The sequence below is a fragment of the Delphinus delphis genome, chromosome 16 (assembly GCF_949987515.2).
Source record: "Delphinus delphis chromosome 16, mDelDel1.2, whole genome shotgun sequence".
In the NCBI taxonomy this organism is placed as follows: Eukaryota; Metazoa; Chordata; class Mammalia; order Artiodactyla; family Delphinidae; genus Delphinus; species Delphinus delphis.
The window spans coordinates 78,728,098-78,749,056 of record NC_082698.1 but is presented as its reverse complement, the minus strand read 5'-3'; the positions used below and the strand labels follow the sequence as shown (position 1 = coordinate 78,749,056).

At 39.7% G+C, this 20,959-nt stretch overlaps 1 protein-coding gene across 5 annotated transcripts in view; it reads left to right on the top strand.

Annotated features, from left to right (window-relative positions):
* TBCE (tubulin folding cofactor E) overlaps positions 1-20,959 on the top strand; it is a 124,734-nt gene that overhangs the window by 29,755 nt on the left and 74,020 nt on the right. For all 5 annotated transcript variants that reach the window (XR_009522485.1, XR_009522486.1, XM_060035030.1 and 2 more), the window contains one exon: positions 17,859-17,992. Coding sequence is in view for 3 of the 5 variants with exons in the window: in XM_060035030.1 (XP_059891013.1) it covers positions 17,890-17,992 (103 nt within the window). In the remaining 2 variants the exon portion in view is untranslated. Of the gene's footprint in view, positions 1-17,858; positions 17,993-20,959 lie in introns of those variants that run through there.

Sequence of the window (20,959 nt, the reverse complement as noted above, 5' to 3'; positions counted from 1 at the left end):
TCGCCTCCCCAGGAGACCCTGCAAGACTCAGAGGCAGGTCTGGCCTAAGCTTCTCTGGAGTCACTGGTTTGCCCTGGGTCCCAGTGCATGTGAAAACTTGTATGTGCCTTACAAGAGTGGAGTCTGTTTTCCCCAGTCCTGTGGAGCTCCTGCACTAAAGCCCCTCTAGCCTTCAAAGCAAAATGCTCTGGGGTCTCCTCCTCTTGATGCCCGACCCCCAGGCTAGAGAGCCTGACATGGGGTTCAGAACTCTCACTCCTGTAGGAGAACGTCTGTGATATATTATTTTCCAGTCTGTGGGTCGCCCACCCGGCAGGTATGGGATTTTGATTATATTTTGAAAGTGCCCCTCCTACTGTCTCATTGTGGCTTCTTCTTTGTATTTGGGTGTAGAATATCTTGTTTGTTAGGTTCAAGTCTTTTTTTGTCAGTGGTTGTTCAGCAGTTAGTTGTCATTTTGGTGTTTTCATGAGACGAGGTGGGCTCAGATTCATTTACCCCGCCATCTTGTTTTCAGCCTCAGCTACTGTTATTTTGAACTTGTATTTTTTTTGATTTGTGGAATTTTTTCCTTTATTTAAATATAGAATCTGACCACTTATACAAGGTACCTAGAATAGTCAAATTCATAGACTCAGAAAGTACATTGGTAGATGCCAGAGGCCGGGGGGTGGGGAGGGGAAATGGGGAATTAGTGTTTAATGGGGATAGAGTTTCAGTCAGGAAGGTGAAGAATTTGGGGTATGGATGATGATGAGAGTTGCACAACAGTGTGAATGTACTTAGTGCCACTGAAATGTACAGTTAAATATGGTTAAAGTAGTATGTTTTATGTTATGTGATTTTTACCACAATAAAACAACATAAAACATGTGGAGTTGTCATCTTAAATGACTAACATATTTACTATATGTTGAACAATTCTATGAATAGTAACTCATTTAATTCCTACAACAGCCCTGTGGTCTTAATATTATCTACATTTTACAGATGGGGAAATGTAGACACAGGTTAAGTTGTCCAGTCTCCCATAGCTAGCATGTAGCTGGAGAGGTAGAATTTCTCTCCAGACCACTGGCTGCATATAATGTCCATATAACATTAAATAGGAACAAAAATGACCTAAATTCTTACTTATTTTTCAGAATTCTTTCAGTTGCAGGAGAAAGAATCCCAGGTTAAACTGATGTAAACAAAAGAAGGAATTTCATGGTTCAATTAATTGGGCTAATGAAAGGCTTTAGGCATAGCTGGGTTAACTCTGCTTTTCTGTTTGGCCTTGACAAGTTTTTTCTGAAAATAAAAAACACACATAGTGGCAAAGGTGTTCCTCAGCTATTCTAGGTTTAAGTAGTCCTTTTGTTTTAAGATTTTGGGAAAGAGAAAGACCTCTCTTCAAGGGTCCATGTTGTTGACCTAAAACAAGTGGACTGCCAGTTATCTCTCCAGCAAAGATGGGTTTATTTGGGATCAGCAGAGAATTGCAGTTCAGGTTTACAGCCATGTTGGGCCACATGCAAGTCTCTACATGGCAAGGGAAGGAGAAGGCTTTTCTAGAGAGAAAAGGAAGTTGGGAGGGCTAAGTAAACAAAATGTCCATGGTTTTCCCTTGGCTGTGGACTTTCAGGAAAAGGAGTCTTTCCTCCTCTTGGGCTCTGCTAGGGTTGCAGGACATGAGAGCTCCCCCTTTCTGGTCTCCTGACTATTTAACTGAGGTTTCTGTTTATTAATTTTTTTCATTGTCATTTCCTGAAAGATTGGCTCTGTTTGGGTTAGGATCTTCACACATGGACCACTTGCTGTATGCAAGGAAACGGGGTTGAAGGGTCATCACATTGGCCATCCTGGGTCATGTGTCTACTCCTGTAGTGGGGGAATGGTAGCCCACTAGACAGAGAAAGTGCACTTCCCAAAAGGGGATGATGCTGGGCTGAAAGGCGCAGAAAATAGAACCATTTTGGCAGCATAGGGGCAACTCTTGCTCTTTGTTTACTTGCCTTTCCCAAGTTAAGATTCTTCTACTCTTAAAAAATAACACAGTAGGGGCTTTGCTGGTGGCACAGTGGTTAAGAATCTGCCTGCCAGTGCAGGGGACATGGGTTCAAGCCCTGGTCCAGGAAGATCCTACATGCCACGGAGCAGCTAAGCCCGTGCGCCACAACTACTGAGCCTGCACACTAGAGCCCATGAGCCACAACTACTGAAGCCTGCGCACCTAGAGCCCGTGCTCCGCAACAAGAGAAGCCACTGCAATGAGAAGCCCGCGCACCGCAACGAAGGGTAGCCCCCGCTCGGTGCAACTAGAGAAAGCCCACGTGCAGCAACGAAGACCAAAAGCAGCCAGAAATAAAAATAAAGTAAATAAATTTATGAAAAGAAAATAATCTTACCCTTAAAAATACCCCACAGTTATATTTGAGAAATTATTAAAATTTTGAATAAATATTGTGCAATTAATATAAGGAAAATGAAAGTACTTTGTACAGTGCTGTAATTTATTTTCAATCATATGCTTTGTTATTGATGCTGGAGACTCACCACTAAATTCCTCTCATGTCCTCCAATTTTCTTAATTGATTCTTTATTTAGAATAGAGACCTCTTAGCAGTCTAATGAAGCCTGTGAACTCCTTAGAATGTTTTCAAATACAGAAAAACAGGATTTCAAATGAAATCATTTACATGGAATAAAGTTAACAAAATACTTTTTAAATTGTAATATAATAATATGTGTGTTTCTTTTTCTTTTCTCTTTTTTTTTTTTCTGGCCACACTGCATGGCATGCAGGATCTTAGTTCCCCAAGCAGGGATTGAACCCAAGCCCCTGCAGTGGAAGCACAGGGTCTTAACCATTGGACTACCAGGGAAGTCCCTTTTTTTTTTTTTTAATGGTGTGTGTTTCTTTATTAATATGTTAAATAACAGTCTAGTGGCAGGTCTAATAAATATTGTAATTTTGAAGTGGTGATGAATGTAACATTTATTTTGAGATATCTTTAAATGGCTGTAGCGTTACATAAATAATTCTGATCACCGGTGCTGCTAATCCACCTGATTTTGTTTCTTATTTTTATAATTTAGGAAATGCTAAATTTCAGTTAGAAGTTAGTGAAAAATCTTCAGTTTGGAGATACCTTGAGAGTCTGTGGACCTCAGGTAGAGAACACCTTGCTTAGGCTCTGTATGGGTAATCAGCCTAGCACTCCAACTTCCTGGTCCCACTTTGCTCTTATTAGTTGCCTCTGATCCCCAGTCTCATGACCTGTATTATGTTTCTTTGACCATCCTTCCTAGAGACAGGCTTAGGGTTTCTGAGAATCATCCACCTGGACTGTCTATTATTGTGCTCTCCCCACTTTGGGGGAGAGTCATCTGTGCTTTCTTGAATCCACTGAAGCCAGATAATTAACCTTGACCCCCCTCCAATCTGAATTTCTGGTGGTCATGACTTAACCACTGAGATATATTCCCTCCCACATTTTATTCCTAATAAACATGTATAGTAACTCAGATCCTGACCTCTCTTCTCCTTGTCTTCTCAGATAATGATCAACTTCATTCTACCTCTCAGAGGCACTGGGAAAAATAGTTTCAATAAGAATGAAGAAAACCTGATTGAGAAGAATGGATGCTAACATTTTATGGAGAGGGAAAATGTTGCCTATGAAACATTGAATTAGATGCTGTTGGGAAGAGAGAGTGTGATAGATAACGAAAGCCCTGGAAGAAATAGCCCCAAATTTTTATTTCGGAAGAGATATTGTGGCAAAAGCACAGTAACTGAACTTGTGATTTCAGTGATCCTTGCTAGGAAGATATATGCAGTACTGTGAATATCACTAAAATTTGCTAGGATAGGCTCATTATTTGAATGGAAATATATGTCTTTGTTCAAAACAATCCAGTGTAAGATTTGTGAGAATGATAGTGGATATCAGGAATATACATATACTTGTTGGGAGCCAAGAGTTTTGGCATTAGAGTGGAAAACATGAATGACAAAAGGAGAAAAAAGTAGAAGAGATCTATGGATCATGCTATAGATCATTTGGTAAGAAGGAGAATAAGGTTGCTGCTCCCCTAGTGCAGATTACAAAAGTGGCAAAGAACTGTAATAACAGCCAAGGAGTTATTTGCTTGGACATATTGAAAGATAATTGGAGTCCGGCACTAGCTGTTTCTGAAGTCGTTTCTATCTGCTCACTTCTTACAGACTGTAATCCTGCCGACCCCTCTCAGTATATGACCAACAGAGCAGAACATGACAGAATGGCCAGACAGTGGGCCAAGAGATACACTACATAAATTGGGTTTTCACAACTCTTTTTTTAAAAAATATTTATTTAGGCTGTGCTGGGTCTTACTTGCGTCACTTAGGATCTTTGTTGCGGCATGTAGGATCTTTAGTTGCAGCATGCAGACTCTTAGTTGTGACATGCAGGATCTTTTAGTTGCAGCATGTGGACTTCATAGTTGTGGCATGCGAACTTTTAGTTGTGGCATGCATGCAGGATGTAGTTCCCTGACCAGGGTTTGAACTGGGGTCCCCTGCATTGGGAGCATAGAGTCTTACCCACTGGACCATGAGGGAAGTCCCGGTTTTCACAACTCTACGTTATTTGTCTGTCACAGAGCTGCTTATGATTTTGAAGGGGTGGGGGAGGGTGGGAGTTGGTAAAGAGGAGAGTATTTCTATAACATATTATTCAGTGTTATTTCCTAAGATTTTGTTGTAATTTAAGGCATCTTGCTACAGCAGATAGAATTGGTAATAACAACTATTAAAACTATCATTAATTCTGCAATATTAGCTGAAATGCAGTACAGAGAAGATAGACATTTGGGTTCAGTTTCTTGTCTGTAAATTTAAAACAGCTTAATTTTGTACAGGTTACCCACATGGCCTTTTACGTAAAGTCTTTCCAAGACTACACAGTTATTTTAAAAAATTGGAACTAATTTTCCCTTCTTGGAAGGGAATATTGATATTTAACAGCTTTTTTTTGGCCAGCTCTGTGCGGCATGTGGGATCTTAGTTCCCTGACCAGGGATCGAACCTGTGCCCCCTGCAGTGGAAGTGCAGAGTATTAACCACCGGACCGCCAGGGAAGTCCCACTACTTAACCGCTTTTAGAGACTCTCATCTCATATATTAAAATGGACACGTGGCTATAAGACACCATATAGGAAATGAGTATTAATGTATTTTATTTTATATGCAAATCTACTTTATTGTGAAAAGATAGAGGTTTGAATCAGGACTTGTGAAAACCTGTAGTAAAATACCTTAAGCTGTTAACTGTAAGGCGTGGAATAGGAGTCACTCACTGGATTGGTTCTGTGTCGTCGACTGCTTAAGTCTGCATTTGTTACTGTGCTAATAAACAAATATTAAAACAAACAAAAAAGTGCCACAAAAATAAGGGTTGTGATCGAAGATTTCAACTATCTTAAGTTCTACTAGAGGCCCATTCCTTTCTAGGGACAAGATCTGATTTTTTTTTTCCTGACCATTTAAATTCCTTGGAAGAAACAAAATGAGAGGAAAGATTACTTTGGTTTGAAATTTCATTAACAAGGAGGAAGAAACAGATGAAGTAGAAGATCCTGAAATATTGTGGGAAAAGAAACTACTGTTTTTTTTAAATTAATTAATTAATTTTTGGCTGTGTTGGGTCTTCGTTGCTGCACGCGGGCTTTCTCTAGTTGCGGCGAGCGGGGGCTACTCTTCATTGCAGTCACATGTTTCTCATTGTGGTGGCTTCTTTTGTTTCAGAGCACAGGCTCTAGGCATGCAGGCTTCAGTAGTTGTGGCACAGGGGCTCAGTAGTTGTGGCTCCCAGGATCTAGAGCACAGGCTCAGTAGTTGTCGTGCACAGGCTTAGTTGCTCCGCGGCATGTGGGATCTTCCTGGCCCAGGGCTCAAACCCGGTCCCCTGCATTGGCAGGTGGATTCTTAACCACTGCGCCACCAGGGTATCCCAAAACTCTAGTATTTTTGAGAGTCTCCCTAAACAAGTAAAATGTTGAATATAATCAAACTGCTTCCTTGGGTATCAGGAAAGTATATTTTGAAAAATGGAGAATTACCATACTTTTCAGATTCAGTGTCCCAGTTAAAGCTGAATCGAAGTTATATGAAACCTAAAATTTGGGGAATTAAATTTCAGATTATTTTTTAAATTGTAGTAAAATACAGATAATATAAAACCATCTTTTTTTTTTGGTTTGTTTTTTGTTTTGGTTGCTCTGGGTCTTAGCTGTGGCATGCATGTGGGATCTAGTTCCCTGACCAGAGATGGAACCTGGGCCCCCTGCATTGAGAGTGCGGAGTCTTATCCACTGCGCTACCAGGGAAGTCCAAAATATACCATCTTAACCATTTTTAAATGTACAGTTTAGTGGTGTTAAGTACGTTCGTATTATTGGTCAACCATCAGCACCATCTGTCTCCAGAGCTTTCTTAATTTTGCAAAACTGAAACTGTCACCATTAAACAACTCCTTATTTCCCCCTCGCTGCAGCCACTGGCAGCCACCATTCTGCTTTCTCTCTGAAGTTGACTATTCTAGGTCCCTCTTTTAAATGGAATCATACAATATTTGTCCTTTTCTTTTTTTGAACCATGCCAGGTGGCTTGTGGGATCTTAGTTCCCCGACTGGGGATTGAACCTGGGCTCTTGGCAGTGAAAGTGTGGAGTCCTAACCACTGGGCCACCAGGGAATTCCCCAATATTTGTCCTTTTGTGACTGGCTTATTTCACTTAGCATAATATTTTTGAGATTCATTCACGTATCATGCGGCAGAATTCCCTTCATTTTTAAGGCTGAATGATCCATTGTGTGTATATACTGCATTTGGTTTATCCATTCATCCATCAATGGACATTTGAGTTGTTTCCACCTTTTGGCTGTTACGAATAATCCTGCTGTGAACGTGGGTGTGCAAATGTCTGTAGAGTCCCTCCTTTCAATTCTTCTCAGATTATTTTATTTGAGGAATTATGTAGTATCTCATCATTAAGACCATACAGGAAACAGTTTAGATTTTAAAAACAAATTAAGAAAAAAATCAATAAACCAATAGGAAATGGACAAAAGATTCTGAACAGGCAGTTCACAGAAAAGGAGATCAAAATGAATAGATGCTTAGCTTCCCTCATAAAAGGAAATGCAAATAAAATACGTATTTCACTTACCAGACTGACAGGTAAATAAAAGTGTGTTAATATTCTGTGAAGGGCAAGGTTGTGATGGTACGGGGGCTTATACACAGCTAATGGAATTGTAAATTGGTTCAGCCACTAGAAAGGGGCATTTGTCATTACTCATCAAAATTAGAAATGCATGTACCCTTTGACTTAGCAATGCCCATTTTGAGAATGTTTACTACAGATATTTTTGCACAAGTGTAAAAGATAAATGTGCAGGATTAATCCTTGCAGTATTTTTTGCAGTTGAAAAAACTTGGGAGTAACCTAAATGTCAATCAGTTTGAGGACTAGTTATATAAATTGTATGTCTATACAAGTCCTATGCAGCCATAAAATATTTAAAAGCTCCTGACATGGCTGTGGATAAATTTCTAGCATGTATTATTGAATGCAGATATAAGGAGTAGAATCACATATATAGTATGCCGTCATTTGTGTAAAGAAAGAAAAGAATGTATTTGCTTGTATAGGCATAAAATACGTATGGAAGTATCTATAAGATACGAATAAAGCTGTTGTCAGTGGGAAGGGAGAATGACTGGCTGGAGTGGAAGGGAGACTTTCAGTGTGTTCCTTTTTGTACTTTTAAGTATCATCCATTCAGAAATTAGGTGAAAAAGATATGCATAGAAAAATGCAAAGGGGATTACTAAAAATGGAAAAACAGTCCCAAACCAATGACTTTTAGACCCTTGAACAAACCTCTTAAGAAAATATCAGTAAGGTTGAACCTCAAAATCAACTTGTGAAAAAACGTGAAGACAAGAAAAAAGCCTTTAGGATTGATTTAGACTAAAAAGTAGTGTAAGAAGGCCTACTCCTTGGGTATAGTAATAGATTTCTTTCTTTTCTTTCCTTCTTTTTTTCCTTCCCTTCCTTCCTTCTTTTTGTTTTTTTTAAATAAATTTATATATTTTATTTATTTATTTTTGGCTGCATTGGGTCTTCGTTGCTGCGCATGGGCCCCCTCCAGCTGCGGGGAGCAGAGGCCACCCTTCCCCACGGTGGCCTCTCCTGTTGCAGAGCACAGGCTGTAGGCGCATGGGCCTCAGCAGTCGCAGCAAGTGGGCTCTAGAGCGCAGGCTCAGCAGCTGTGGTGCACGGGCCTAGTTGCTCCACAGCACGCTGGACCCTCCCAGACCAGGGCTGGAACCTGTGTCCCCTGCATTGGCAGGTGGATTCCCAACCATTGTGCCACCAGGGAAGCCCCCTCTTTCTTTTCTTTTTTTCGTCTTTTAGTAATATATTTGTTTTAACTTTAAATCCTAAACATTTTTAAACATAAAAAAGAGAAAAATAAATACTCCTCCTTATGTTCCAAGACCCCCGGTGGATCCCTGAAACTGCAGATAGTACCAAACCCTTATTATTCTCTGTTTTTTTCCTAAACTTTATAAATTAGGCACAGTAAGAGATTAACAATAACTAATAATAAAATAGAACAATTATAATCATATAAAAGTAATAAAAGTTATGTGAATGTGGTTTTTGTCTTAAAGTATCATACTGTACAAATTCAGTCCCTTTTCCAGTTATGCATGTGGCCATAACTTTTGCAGTTTGAGGTATGACAGCAAAACTAGTGTGAATTTCTATTTCTTTCTTCACAGTTTCATGGATAGGTTTTTTTCTTACTGTAGATCTTAGCAACCTCGGCATATGATTTTATTTTCTTTCCTTATTAAGTGGAGAACTTTCACCTCTTCACGTAAAGGAAGCACTTTATGGCTTCTCTTTGGCATATCTGAATTGCCAGCATCATTACTCATGTGCTTTAGGGCCTTATTTAAGTAAAATAAGGGTCACTTGAACACAGGCACTGCAATACCTCGACAGTTGATTTGATAACCAGATGGCTACTAAGTGACCAGCGGGCAAGCCAGGGGAATTCGATGAGAACAGTGCATTATTCCTCCCTCTTTTCAAAATCATCCTTCTTTTCCTCCTCATTAATAGAAAAAAACAAAAATCACTTGTTCCAAAAACATTCATACAACTCAGAGGTGTATAAGCTAATAAGTGAAAGTATTCCTTATCTTAGCCCATTCCTCCTCTGTTTGATTGACAAGAGTATATATCCTGGCTGACTGTATTTAGATTTCAGTGAAACATTTCACAAAGTTCATGACATTCTTGAATGTGAGCTGGATAGGCTTGTAACTGAAAAGTTTTACCCGTGGGTCTTTGGTCAGTGTCTTACATTCTTTTATTGTCTTTGTTTTTACAAAAATTGCACAGCACACAGCTGGGAGAGATAATATGTTGGATTATCGAATGTTTAATGTATGTAAATGTAAAGTCCTAAATTTATAATAATATAATGTATTAACTTCTACCTCAAACATTAGATATGCAAGTACAGGATAGAGAAGACCTGATTTGAAAGCTCTTGATGAGAATTCCTAGGACTTTGTAGAAAGAATTAAACAAGTAGATTTTGTCTTGGTGTCAGTGTCAGTAATTAACTTTTTTTTGATGGACAATTTGGTCATGGCTTTCTAGACTCTTAAACGTATTTATTTACTTGGAATAATTGTCTCAAGAATTTTTCCTAAGGAAATACTTCAAAGACATAATAATTTAAAAATGAAAGATGTTTTCAGCTGTTTTCTTTGGGATAGTAAACAATGAAAACATAACAATAGAGAAAAGATTCAGTTGTGGTATCTACATGTCAAGATTCAAGTGATTAATGTGATTCTGTGGCTGTATAAAAAAATGTTTACAGAATGTTAAAAGAAGTAGAACAGAAATTATATATCTCTATTGTAATAAAATTCTATTTACATGTTAATGAGATTTGAAAGGGCATTTAAAACTTTTGAAAACTTTTTTAGGGTAATGTAATTATAGTGAAATTTAAACATTTTAATTTTATGATCAGAAAGTGATAGTAACTCAGAAATGGCTACAGAGTTTATTTCATTGTAATCTTAATAGCAAGCAACAGTCTTTCCCATGAAAAGGGGGAAAAGTGAAATGTAATATTAGGCTACATTATTAGATGTGTGATGTTCAGACCGCTGAACCCACACACAGGTCAAGTCACATTTGGAACCTGGTTTTCAGTTTTAGGTATTGTATTTTAAGAAAAAAATCAGTAAATGAATTATGGAGGAGAACTTGGAATTCACATGAGGGTGGAGCTGGGAATGTTTACCCTGGGAAAGGGTTTAGGAGATGGGGACAGGAAGAGGAGAGAGGAGAAATAATAATATAATAGTGGCCTTCAAATATATATATATTTTTTTGCAGTATGTGGGCCTCCCACCGCTGCGGCCTCTCCCGTCGCGGAGCACAGGCTCCCGACGCGCAGGCTCAGCAGCCATGGCCCACGGGCCCTGCTGCTCTGCGGCACGCGAGGTCCTCCCAGACTGGGGCATGAACCCACGTCCCCCCCATCGACAGGCGGACTCTCAACCACTGCACCACCAGGGAAGCCCGTGGCCTTCAAATATTTAAATGTCAGCTGGAAAAGGGAATAGTTTGATTCTCTATAGCTGCAGAGGGCAGTACCAAAATCAGTAGGTGGAAATGATAGGTAGGGTGGTATATTTCTTCTCTTTTTAAAGAACTATTATTCAGCAAGCAGAGTCACTTGAAAATTAAATGGGCTGTCTCCATTAATTAGTGAACATGTATTGGGTTGGCCAAAAAGTTCGTTTGGTTTTTTTCTGTATGATTGCTCTAGTAGCACTTAGTTGTTTTTAACTTCATTCGAAACAATTTTGTTAGATTGTATGTGACAGCTGTCATATCAGTGTGCATTTAAAAAAAGACATAAATATTGGTGAATTTTTGTGTTTGTCCATTTTAATATTGAAGATGGAAGAAAAAAAGCAACATTTTCAGCATATTATGGTTTATTATTTCAAGAAAGGTAAAAATGCAACCGAAACACACAAAAAGATTTGTGCAGTGTATGGAGAAGGTGCTGTGACTGATTGAATTTGTTAAAAGTGATTTGCGAAGTTTTGTGCTGGAGATTTCTCGTTGAACGATGCTCCACGGTCAGGTAGACCAGTTGAAGTTGATAGCAATCAAATCGAGACATTAATTGAGAACGATCAACATTATACCATGCGGGAGATAGCCGACATACTCAAAATAAACCAAATCAAGCATTGAAGATCATTTGCACCAGCTTGGCTACATTAATCTCTTTGATGTTTGGCCTCTACGTAAGTTAAGCGAAAAAAACCTTGACCGTATTTCTGCATGCGATTCTCTACTTAAATGTACGAAAACGTTCCACTTTTAAAACAGATTATGACAGGCTATGAAAAGTGGATACTGTACAACAACGTGGAATGGAAGAGATCATGGAGCAATTGAAATTGACCACCACCAACCACACCAAAGACTGGCCTTCATCCAAAGAAGATGACGTTGTGTATATGCTGGGATTGGAAGGGAGTCCTCTATTATGAGCTCTTTCCAGAAAACCAAGCGATTAATTCCAACAAGTACTGCTCCCAGTTAGACCAACTGGAAGCAGCACTGGACGAAAACCATCTAGAATTAGTCAACAGAGAAGGCATCATCTTCCATCAGGATAACATAAGACTGCATGTTTCTTTGATGACCAGGCAAAAACTGTTCCAGCTTGGCTGGGAAGTTCTGATTCATCCGCCATATTCACCAGTCATTGTACCTTTGGATTTCCATTTATTTAGGTCTTTACAAAATTATGTTAATGGAAAAAATTTCAATTCCCTGGAAGACTGTAAAAGGCACCTGGAACAGTTCTTTTCTCAAAAAGATAAAAAGCTTTGGGAAGATGGAATTATGAAGTTGCCTGGAAAATGGCAGAACGTAGTGGAACAAAAAGGGTGAATATGTTGTTCGTAAAGTTCTTGGTGAAAATGAGAATTGTCTTTTATTTTTACTTAAAAACTGAAGGCATGGGCTTCCCTGGTGGCGCAGTGGTTGAGAGTCCGCCTGCCGATGCAGGGGACACGGGTTCGTGCCCCGGTCCGGGAAGATCCCACATGCCGCGGAGCGGCTGGGCTCATGAGCCATGGCCACTGAGCCTGCACGTCCGGAGCCTGTGCTCCGCAACGGGAGAGGCCACAACAGTGAGAGGCCCACATATCGCAAAAAAAAAAAAAAAAAGAAAACTGAAGGCACTTTTTGGCCAACCAAGATATTTAAATAAAAGGCTTAACCAAGGCTCACTTGGCACCTGGATGCACCTAACCAAGGAACAGTGACATGCCAGTCATAACTAAGTGAGCGCCTGACTTCAGGACAGTTTGACTAGACACTAACTGAGAGGGAGGGCTTGGGTTAGGGGTGATCAAAGTGGCGGTGTTAGCAACAGGCCATGGAGGTCCAGGGTGGACCAGTAACTGGCATCAAGTGGGTCTAACCAAAGAATATAGGGGGCTTCCCTGGTGGCGCAGTGGTTGAGAGCCCGCCTGCTCATGCAGGGCACGCGGGTTCATGCCCCGGTCCGGGAAGATCCCACATGCCGCGGAGCGGCTGGGCCCGTGAGAGAGGCCCGCGTAACGCAAAAAAAAAAAAAAAAAAAAGAAAAGAATATAGGGACTTATTGGGTGACTGGCCAGAGGGAGAGAGAACCAAGGCATAGGTCACCAAGACAAGAATCATTTCTGGACCCTCACAGAAGATCACAGTATCAAGAAACAATTATTAGAAGGGTTAAGAGACTAGACAGGATCATCAAAAATACATGATGCAGGGCCTTCCCTGGCAGTCCAGTGGTTAGGACTCCATGCTTTCACTGCCAAGGGCCCAGGTTCAGTCCCTGTTTGGGGAACTAAAATCACAAGCCGTGCAGCAGGGCCAAAAAACCCCCAACAAAACAAAAACATGATGCAGAGCCAATTAATTACTGACCTTAGATACCTTCTACCTAATGATCTCAGGTCCTGTGGGCGCGACATAGAGATGGGAATGAAAAGAATTGTTACTGGGCTTCCCTGGTGGCGCAGTGGTTAAGAATTCGCCTGCCAATGCAGGGGACATGGGTTCGAGCCCTGGTCCGAGAAGATCTCACATGCTGCAGAGCAACTAAGCCCATGTGCCGCAACTACTGAGGTTGTGCTCTAGAGCCTGCAAGCCACAACTACTGAAGCCCACGTGCCCTAGAGCCCGTGCTCCGCAACAAGAGAAGCTTCCGCAATGAGAAGCACAAGCACCGCAATGAAGAGTAGACCCCGCTCGCCACAACTAGAGAAAGCCTGCAAGCAGCAACAAAGACCCAAGACAGCCAAAGAAAATAAATTTATTAAAAAAAAATAGTTACTAGAGATCAAATAGGATCAAGCAGGTGAAGGAACTTTATAATTCATGAATTACTTATGTATGTTAAATGAAAATGAGGACGACTTCCTAATGTCTTCTTTCCTCACTTCTGCCATTTATGCCACTTGGTTTCCTAATCACCAGTTGACCACTGACCCGTTCTTCTCGCCAAGATATTCTCGCTGTGAGCCTGATCTGCAAGGTGGTCCCCTTAGGCCGAGCCCTGGCCCAGAGCTTCACACTGACTATGGGGCCTGTTTGTGAGTTTCTGGGTTTGGTTAACCCCCATGCACTCTGGTTCATGGAACCAAGATTCGGCCTACTGTTGATACTTTAACTTCTTGTAGGAATGGTGCTCTACAGTGATCTTACCAGTTTTTCTCCTCAGGGGCTAGAACTTCGCCTCTGACCACAGGCTTGTGATTAGGGCCCTACCTACTGACCAGACCTCTTAGCTGCTGACTCCACATGTGTCTAAGCTTACTAAAACATGGCTTCCTCACACCTGCCTCACCCTCCTATTGACTTTATCATCAACTTGTCTGAACTGTTTTGACTTTTCCCACCAATTTGAGGTTCTGGGCTGATTTCCCTTTTGCTTTTCAACTACCAGGCAAGTTTAGATCTAGATGTTGGCCCCTTCCTGACTGCCCTGTCCTCCCATGTTTATCTTTGTTTGTTTGTTTCTTTTTGTTGGTGGTGGTGGTTTTGTCCTCCGGTATTTAAACCGTCAAAATTCAGCCCCCCGCCTCCTTTTTTAATTGCGATATTCACCTTATTTTGGTGTTCTAGAACCAAACACACAGTATCTCAGAGGTTTGCCTGTATTTATTTATTTTTTAAAGCAATATTTAAAAAAATATTTATTTGGCTGCATCAGGTCTTAGTTGCGGCGCGCAGGCTCTTCATTGTGGGGCACGGGCTCTAGAGCGCATGGGCTTTCTAGTTGTGGTGCGCAGGAACTAGAGTGCATGGGCTTAGTTGCCCTGTGGCATGTCGGATCTTAGTTCCCTGACCAGGGATCAAACCTGCGTCCCCTGCATTGGAAGGCAGATTCTTAACCACTGGACCACCAGGGAAGTCCCAATCAGTATTTTTTTTGATTGAAGCATAGCTGATTTATAATGTTGTGTTAATTTCTTCTGTACAGCAAAGTGATTCAGTTATACGTATGTATACATTTTTTAAAATATTCTTTTCCATAGTTTATAATAGTATATTGAATATAGTTCTCTGTGCTATACAAGTAGGACCTTGTTGTTTATCCATCCTACATATAAAACCTTAAATCTGCTAACCCCAGCCTCCCACTCCATCCCTCCCTCAGCTCCCTTCACCTTGGCAGCCACCAGTCTGTTCTCTATGTCCCTGATTCTGTTTCATAGATAGGTTCATTTGTGTCATATTTTAGATTCCACATATAGGTGATATCATATGGTATTTATCTTTCTCTTTCTGACTTCACTTAGTATGATAATCCCTACTTGCATCCATGTTGCTGCAGATGATACTATTTCGTTCTTTTTTATGGCTGAGTAATATTCCATTGTATGTATGTACCACATCTTCTTTATCCATTCCTCTGTTGATGGACATTTAGGTTGTTTCCATGTCTCGGCTATTGTAAATAGTGCTGCTATGAACATAGGGGTGCATATGTCTTTTTGAATTATAGTTTTGTCTGGATATATGCCTAGGAGTGGGGTTGCTGGATCATATGATAATTCTATTTTTAGTTTTCTGAGGAACCTCCATACTGTTTTCCACAGTGGCTGTACCAACTTACATTCCCACCAACAGTGTAGGAGGGTTCCTTTTTCTCCACACCCTCTCCAGCATTTGTCATTGGTAGACTTTTTAATGATGGCCATTCTGACCCATGTTAAATAGTACATTGTAGTTTTGATTTGCATTTCTCTAATAATTAGCAACTTTGAGCATCTTTTCATGTGCTTATTGGCCATCTGTATTTCTTCTTTGGAGAAATGTCTCTTTATGTCTTCTGCCCATTTTTTCGATTGGGTTGTTTGTTTTTTTGTTGTTGAGCTGTAGAAGCTGTTTGTATATTTTGGAAATTAAGCCCTTGTCAGTCGCATCATTTACAAATATTTTCTCCCATTCTGTACGTTGTCTTCATTTTGTTTATGGTTTCCTTTGCTGTGCAAAAACTTCTAAGTTTGATTAGGTCCCATTTGTTTATTTTTGCTTTTATTTCTGTTGCGTTGGGAGACTGACTTAAAATATTGGTACAATTTATGTCAGATAGTATTTTGCCTATGATCTCTTCTAGGAGTTTTATGGTGTCATGTCTTAAGTCTTTAATCCATTTTGAGTTTATTTTTGTGTATGGTGAGAGGGTGTGTTCTAACTTCATTGATTTATTACATGGGGCTGTCCAACTTTCCCAGTACCACTTGCTGAGCCAGAGGAGGAAAAGCCAGAAAGGATAAAAGAAAACCAGGTTTTCCTCTGACTTTTTCTTAGGGGTTTCTTCCCTTTCTCTTTTAAATATTATATTTCCCCAGGGGTCTGTCAGTGACTCTCTTTTCCTTTCCACCCTCTTTTCTTTGCACCTAATACACTTTCAGTCTCATCCACTGTCATGGTTATCAGTTATAAATTGTGCTGATGACTCCCAAAAACACACTTCTAGTGAAAACGTGTCTTTTGAACTAGAGTCCTAAGTCCATCATGACATTCTGTAGGCACCTCAAACAAACTCTCTTCCCTCCCAAGCCTAGACTTCCTATTGTATTCCTCATGTTGGTGTCTGGCACCACCATAAACCTAGACAAAATCTTGTCTTCCTAGTCTTCAATTTTACCATTTCTATCCATTTAATCTCCAGACCTTGTTCTAGCTCTTAACTTTCTCTAAAATCCATACTCTTCTCTCAAGTCTAACTGCCACTGGACTGTAAGCTTCTGAGGCAGGAATCACACATGTAGGGTTTACTGTGTGCGATGTGAGGTCCATGCATTAGCCAGCACGTGGTCAGTGCTTGGTATGTGTTGAATGAATGGATGGAGGCGCTCAAGCGGTCATTGTTTTCACCCAAATTACAGCAGTATTTCCCTAACTGGCCACTCTGCCTTTAACTTCCTTTCAGTGTATTGTCTATACTGCCACTGGTGTGATACGTCTAAAATACAGGAAAATCTATAAATAATTTAATGTGTATTTCTGTGAAATATAAAGTCTTACAAAAAGTCCTAACCTTGGGCTTCCCTGGTGGCGCAGTGGTTGAGAGTCCGCCTGCTGATGCAGGGGACACGGGTTCATGCCCCGTTCTGGGAAGATCCCACATGCCGTGGAGCGGCTGGGCCCATGAGCCATGGCCGCTGAGCCTGCGTGTCCGGAGCCTGTGCTCCGCAACGGGAGAGGCCACAGCAGTGAGAGGCCCGCGTATCGCAAAAAAAAAAAAAAAAAAAAAAAGTAACCACTATACCATTACCACAGCTAAAAATTTAACAATTATGCTTTCCCTTTTTTTCCCAAAATAAATGGATTTTGTCTTTGCCTTACGAGAAACAATTATTCTTGAATATCATCAACTATCTAGTCAGCATTCAAATTTTCAGTTTTCTCAAAGTTTATTTTGAAAGTTATTTACAGTTTTTAAGAATTTAGGTTCCAAATGAAGTCTGTACATTGCAGTTGGCTTACATTTCTCTTAAGTTCTTTTAATCTCTTTGTTTTCCTTCCATCTCGCTCTTTTTCTTCTGTTGAAGAAACTGACTTGTTGAAGTGGGAGTTGGACCTAGTGATCATTCCTAGATAGATGATACTTTTCTCTTAGGCTCCTTGTTTTTAGGGTTCTGAAATTTTCTTTTTTTGCTGCACCATGCAGCTTGTGGAATCTTAGCTCCCCGACCAGGGATTAAACCTGCGCTCTTGGCAGTGGAAGTGCAGAGTCCTAACCACTGGATCGCAAGGGAATTCCCTGAATTTTTCATTGTACGCGTTCCTTCCTGCATCTGTGGATTTGTGTTTCTCCTTCCTGGAGAGAGAAACATGGCCATGCTGCCTGTTTCCTTTCCCTTTTCTCTGTAACCTTTATCCCCCTCTCTTCTATTCTCCTTCCCTTCCCACCCCCTTCAGTAAATGATAGAATACACAGTCATGTGATGTGAGCTAACTGGAGTTAAGCGAGCTTTCTTAAAAAAGGATTAAATTATCAAAATATAGTTAGAGAGTAGAGTAAAGTCAAATTCTGAGAGTCTGGTACCTAAACCTTTAGGTTCTTCCCTTCACCAAAATGTGAAGACTAAATTGGGTAGAAGCGTTGACCTCATGGATAGCTACGTAAAGTTAAAAAATATATTTTTTAAAGAGTTTTACTACGTCCTTGTCAATGTTGTGTTTTCTTCCTAGATCTCCTCATATTTTGGATTCTGGCAATGTTATGATGAATGACACTTTGACATCAGATGTCATTGGTCGGAGAGTCGAAGTTAATGGAGAACATGCAACAGTGCGTTTTTCTGGCGTTGTCCCTCCTATGGCAGGTAATTTATGATTTGTGTGTGTGTGTGTGTGTGTTTATGTTTATTTTGTAGTTTCTGGGTAGGCTTCTCAGCAGTGCTTTATAACACCAGTTTTGAGGAAACTAACAACCAAGTTATATATACCTCTGTTATACAGTTGTTTTCTTTCTGTGACAATATCCTGTGATATCCATGGCTGTATTTGATTACACACTTATCTAATTATTCAGTGTTGCTATTTTATATTAAGTCAACCTTAAAATATCTTCTGAGTAAACTTTAAACACTAATTAAAAATCTTGAATTCCCATAATCCTAAGCTCAAAAATGAAGTAATATTTGTGGAATTTCTCTTATCATTAATCCATGTGTATGTTGTAGTTTAAATTGATATAAATACAATTTTGTGTTACCGTTTTTAACTTACGATTTGATATATATTTATCTGTTTCTGTAGCGTCATTTTACTTGTATTTCCTTTTTTATTGAGATATAATTGACATAATATTAGTTTCAGGTATACAACATAATGATTCAGTGTTTGTATACATTGCAAAACTATCACCACAATAAGTCTACTTCACATATATCACCACACATACTTACACATTTTTGAGAATTTTAAGATCTCTCCAGGACTTACTTATTTTATAGCTGGAAGTTTGTACCTTTCAACCCCTTTCACCCATTTTAGCCACCTCCATCCTCCACCTCTGGCACCACCAATCTGATCTGTTCTCTGTATCTATGTGTTCTTTTCTTTCCTCCTCCCTCCCTCCCTCCTTCTCTTCCTTCCTTCCTTTCCCCTTTCCTTCCCCTTCCTTTCTTGTTTCTTTTATTTATTTATTTTGTGAATTTTGAGTATTATTTTTGCATTTATATATATATATTTTTAACATCTTTACTGCAATATAATTGCTTTACAGTGGTTAGTTTCTGCTTTATAACAGTGAATCACTTATACATATACTTATGTCCCCATATCTCTTCCCTCTTGCGTCTCCCTCCCACCCTCCCTATCCCACCCCTCTAGGTGGTCACAAATCACTGAGTTGATCTCCCTGTGCTATGCGGCTGCTTCCCACTAGCTATCTGTTTGACATTTGGTAGTGTATATATGTCCATGACACTCTCTCACTTCGTCCCAGCTTACCCTTCCCCCTCCCCATGTCCTCAGGTCCATTCTCTACATCTGCATCTTTATTCCTGTCCTGCCCCTTGGTTTTTCATAACCATTTTTCTTTTCTTTTTTTTTTTTTTAGATTCCATATATATGTGTTAGCATACGGTATTTGTTTTTCTCTTTCTGCCTTACTTCACTCTGTATGAGAGACTCTAGTTCCATCCACCTCACTACAAATAACTCAGTTTCATTTCTTTTTATGGCTGAGTAATATTCCATTGTATATATGTGCCACATCTTCTTTATCCATTCATCTATCAATGGACACTTAGGTTGCTTCCATGTCCTGGCTGTTGTAAATAGAGCTCCAGTGAACATTGTGGTACATGTCTCTTTTTGAATTATGGTTTTCTCAGGGTATATGCTGAGTAGTGGGATTGCTGGGTCATATGGTAGTTCTATTTTTAGTTTTTTAAGGAACCTCCAAACTGTTCTCCATAGCGGCTGTATCAATTTACATTTCCACCAACGGTGTAAGAGGGTTCCCTTTTCTCCACACCCTCTCCAGCATTTATTGTTTGTAGATTTTTTTCATGATGGCCATTTTGACCAGTGTGAGGTGATACCTCACTGTAGTTTTGATTTGCATTTCTCTAATAATTAGTGATGTTGAGCATTCTTTCATGTATTTGTTGGCTATATGTATTGTTTGTTGACTATATGTATATCTTCTTTGGAGAAATGTCTGTTAAGGTCTTCTGCCCATTTTTGGATTGGGTTGTTTGTTTTTTTGTTATTGAGCTGCATGAGCTGCTTGTAAAGTTTGGAGATTAATCCTTTGCCAGTTGCTTCATTTGCAAATATTTTCTCCCATTCTAAGGGTTGTCTTTTCGTCTTGTTTATGGTTTCCTTTGCTGTGCAAAAGCTTTTAAGTTTCATTAGGTCCTATTTGTTAATTTTTGTTTTTATTTCCATTTCTGTAGGAGGTGGGTCAAAAAGGATCTTGCTGTTTTTTATGTAATAGTGTTCTGCCTATGTTTTTTCTAAGAGTTTTATAGTGTCTGGCCTTACATTTAGGTCTTTAATCCATATTGAGTTTATTTTTGTGTATGGTGTTAGGAAGTGTTCTAATTTCATTCTTGTACATGTAGCTGTCCAGTTTTCCCAGCACCATTTATTGAAGAGGCTGTCTTTTCTCCATTGTGTATTGTTGCCTCCTTTATCAAAAATAAGGTGACCATATGTGCATGGGTTTATCTCTGGGCTTTCTATCCTGTTCTATTCTATCCTGTTCCATTGATAGCTACACAGGCTTCTTGGTGGCTACAGCAGCAGCCTTAGCATCTCATGAGTCTCCTTTTTGTATCCATTCAGCCAGTGTGTGTCTTTTGGTTGGAGCATTTAATCAATTTACATTTAAGGTAATTATCGATATGCATGTTCCTGTTACCATTTCTTAATTGTTTTAGGTTTGTTATTGTAGGTCTTTTCCTTCTCTTGTGTTTCCTGCCTAGAGAAGTTCCTTTAGCATTTGTTGTAAAGCTGGTTTGATGGTGCTGAACTCTCTTAGCTTTTGTTTGTCTGTAAAGGATTTAATTTCTGCGTCAACTCTGAATGAGATCCTTGCTGGGTAGAGTAATCTTGGTTGTAGGTTTTTCCCTTTCATCACTTTAAATATGTCCTGCCACTCCCTTCTGGCTCGTAGAGTTTCTGCTGAAAGATCAGCTGTCAACGTTATGGGGATTCCTTTGTATGTTATTTGTTGTTTTTCCCTTGCTGCTTTTAATATTTTTTCTTTGTATTTAATTTTTGATAGTTTGATTAATATGTGTCTTGGCGTGTTTCTGCTTGGATTTATCCTGTAT